General features: G+C 39.8%; 1 protein-coding gene across 1 annotated transcript in view; it reads left to right on the forward strand.

The window, feature by feature from the left end:
• Positions 1-1,023: 1,023 nt before the first annotated feature.
• Positions 1,024-3,132, forward strand: part of LOC133122417 (multivesicular body subunit 12A-like) — an 8,345-nt gene continuing 6,236 nt past the window's right edge. The window contains exons 1-3 of the mRNA XM_061232379.1: positions 1,024-1,162; positions 2,126-2,248; positions 3,029-3,132. The exon at positions 3,029-3,132 is cut by the window's right edge and continues 1 nt beyond it. Of these exons, the coding sequence (XP_061088363.1) occupies positions 3,029-3,132 (104 nt within the window). The 5' untranslated portion in view covers positions 1,024-1,162; positions 2,126-2,248. The remainder of the gene's footprint in view (positions 1,163-2,125; positions 2,249-3,028) is intronic.

Consider the following 3,132-nt stretch of genomic DNA (forward strand, 5'->3'; position numbering starts at 1 on the left):
CAGTAAGCATCAATTTTAGCGGTATCCATTAAAAACTACTCTTAGATAAGAATATAGCACGTTTATTTATAGCATGTTTATTTATGCCTCGTGATATGACAAATGTATATTCTCCTCAAAAGACGGAATGCTGAATTAATTAGGCCTAATTCGCCCAATGAAAATAAACCGCGTAGTGTCACTCTGTTAACGGCAAATCGCTATGCACAGGCAGAACTCCAAGAAACGCGAAGTTCAAAAACGTTATCTAATCTTAAATCTTTGAACCTAACCTAAGTATTCAGTGTAACGCACTTTTAAAAAAAAAACATGTAAAAAACAGTCAACAAAGCATTCAGGTAAATGGTTTTTTCGTTAATGGAAATTGATTATGAAGTCAAAACAAATCCCAGTAACTACTTCCACATAAGATCAACGTACCTTGAAGTATTTCTATAAAGGTTAAGATAAAATAAAATCAATGGTTCAAGTAGAGCTGTGTCGTATCTTAAATTATATTATCCCAAACTGTCGTCACGGATCTATACCTGTGTACCAGGTAGCTTTGTATGCATTGATGGCACATTGTTTACTTTAAGACTGTGATGAAGAAATCAAGTTGTGACGTAATTGCCAGCTCGCATTTTCTAATGCCCTAAGATGCACCATAAAGGATTAAACGACATCACTGCCTTCAGAATGATACACTACATTGCCAATTACAAAGTCGCACTGTTTAAGGGATGAGGGTAGATATGAAAAATGTGTATTATTGTCTTGCTAGTTGACCATATGTTTGCTTGCACGAGAGTCGAAGTCCAAGTTTCGCTTACAGGCTGAACTGCGCAGTGGCCTTTCCAAATTCGAGTCAACGCGTACCATTCATCGATTAAAATCTATTTACTGATTCAATTGCACCGCCAACACTCAAAAGATTCCCCCAGACAAAACGATGAGTCCACCATTTCACACACCCCTGAGGCGCACTGACAAGACAATCCCTTTATGGTTTCGGCACATGCGCAGTTACTAGGGAGAGAGCATGGGAATTGTAGTATGACAGTAGGTGCGCTTCCGATCAAGGCAGGTGCTTAAACTTTAGCTCAAGAAAGTAGCCGGCTTATGTTAAAGGGTGTAACCTTCAACAAAGAGAAAGAGATATTGGTTGACTTTTCGGGACAGAGTAAGTATAATCCATTTTTACATTAATAAACTCAAAAGAAAATGACGGGAACAAACGTTATAATATAAAAAACGCGTTTAATATAACGTTGATGGATACAACTCCAACTGAAACAAGAAAAACTAGTCTAACAGACCGATTGTATGCTATCTGTTTGCTATATTTTTGTTGTTGTTGTTGTTGTCCAGCTTAAGTATAGTCGGGAACCATAGGCTACAGCCCAAGGTTGGGGTATGGCATGAGATGTACCGTAGGCTTTCGTGTTTTGGACGCGAGAAGATTTTTTGTCTGTTAATAAAATAATCAACAACAGGCTTACTGTAGTAGCCCGATGGCCGTGTACAGTGCGATAGCTTATAATGAATTAAAACGATGCATAAAAAAATAAATAAAAATAATTATTATTATTATTAGACAGTGGGGATATACGTATGTCTTATCCAGATCAAGACCTGGAAAATCCAGATTATTTCCAATCAAACAGATGCGCACACCTGCCTGTAACCTGTATTATTTTGCCTACATTTTATATTGGAATATGGTGACCGATGATGCCCTGTGTGGCCTACATAAAGCTGACCTTTTCAACAACAAAAATGCGTTCTGTTTTATATTTATGATTTTGTACATGTAGCCTACATTGCGGAAAACAGAATCGACCATAGCTATATTTGTCATATGCGTGTGTAGGCAAACGTAAAGGGAAATAGTTCTTATTCGTTATTATAGTTGTTATAAAGCATGTTACCTATATGAAATGGCGTAGCTTACTAACATTCTAATGACTACGGTGGGAAACTGACAGCATGGTAAATTACGCGTGGGCTACAGTACCCCGTCACGTGTTATAAATATGTTATAGGCTACACAGACATTTTATAGATTACTTATTGACCATAGGCCTGTACGATGTAGGCCTACGTAATGGCTCTCTTTAATCTCTTATTTTCTGGGGGAAAACAGCCGTAGCCAACGTGTGCTTCCCTCATCCGGCGAAAGAGATTGGAATCCAGTCCGACAAGCAAGAGCCGTTCTAGTCATCTCCTCCCCTTCCTGCTTTGGAATCCACCGTCACGCAAAACGCAGGTACAATCTTACGATGCCTACTAGGCTACCGGAATGTACTGCTTTACAATGACCAGGCTAACCGACGTCACCTCGCTGACAAGTGCTCTGTCAAGGTGTCAAACGTCGGAATTCACTTATTTAGGCTGTCAGAGACCTGGACTATTTAGCAAGGTGTTACCATTCCCGTCGGACAAGAAATTATTATTGTGTGCCGCTTAGAATAACTACACACCAATTTATTGGGTAGACCTGTTCACCAGTTTGTTAATGCAAATATTTAATGTGCACATCGTGTGGCAGCAACTAAACAAACAACGCGTCAAACCACTAAGTGGATAGGCAACAGCAGCAGAAGACCAATAAGTCTAAAAAATAAGTCTAATAAATACCCAATAAAGTACTCACTGAGTGTATCTAATAGTATATAGAGACAACGATGCTTGGGCGTTCGCCAAACGAGGGTGCAAAGAGATTTTTTTGGAAAATAAGAATATATTCTGTGTTGGGGGGAAATTGGACCTGGTAAAAAATAATATAAACAATAATTAAATATATGTAGCGTTGATTGAACATCAATGTATGAGCAGAAACATGTTTAATTTGCTGTCAAAACATGAATGAAGTCTAAGGGGAAAAGAGCCTTTTTGGGCAAAAATATAGGTATCAGTGGGGGGCGACTTCGTATCAGTTGGCAGAAAGGATAACTGGAAAGCTGGCCCCTTGGTGTGTGGGTGATCAAAGTGCTTCCCTCTCACAGTGAGGCTGAAACTGAGAGCATAGTGATGTGATTGCTTCCAGATGTCACACCAGTCTTTGCGTGAGCCCACCAGCGCCCCCTGCCTACCGGTAACGGCTGTGGCATGGACCTCCACTGTCAGCACCTGCCCAAAGGACCTGACTCT

This window comes from Conger conger, chromosome 2 (assembly GCF_963514075.1).
Source record: "Conger conger chromosome 2, fConCon1.1, whole genome shotgun sequence".
In the NCBI taxonomy this organism is placed as follows: Eukaryota; Metazoa; Chordata; class Actinopteri; order Anguilliformes; family Congridae; genus Conger; species Conger conger.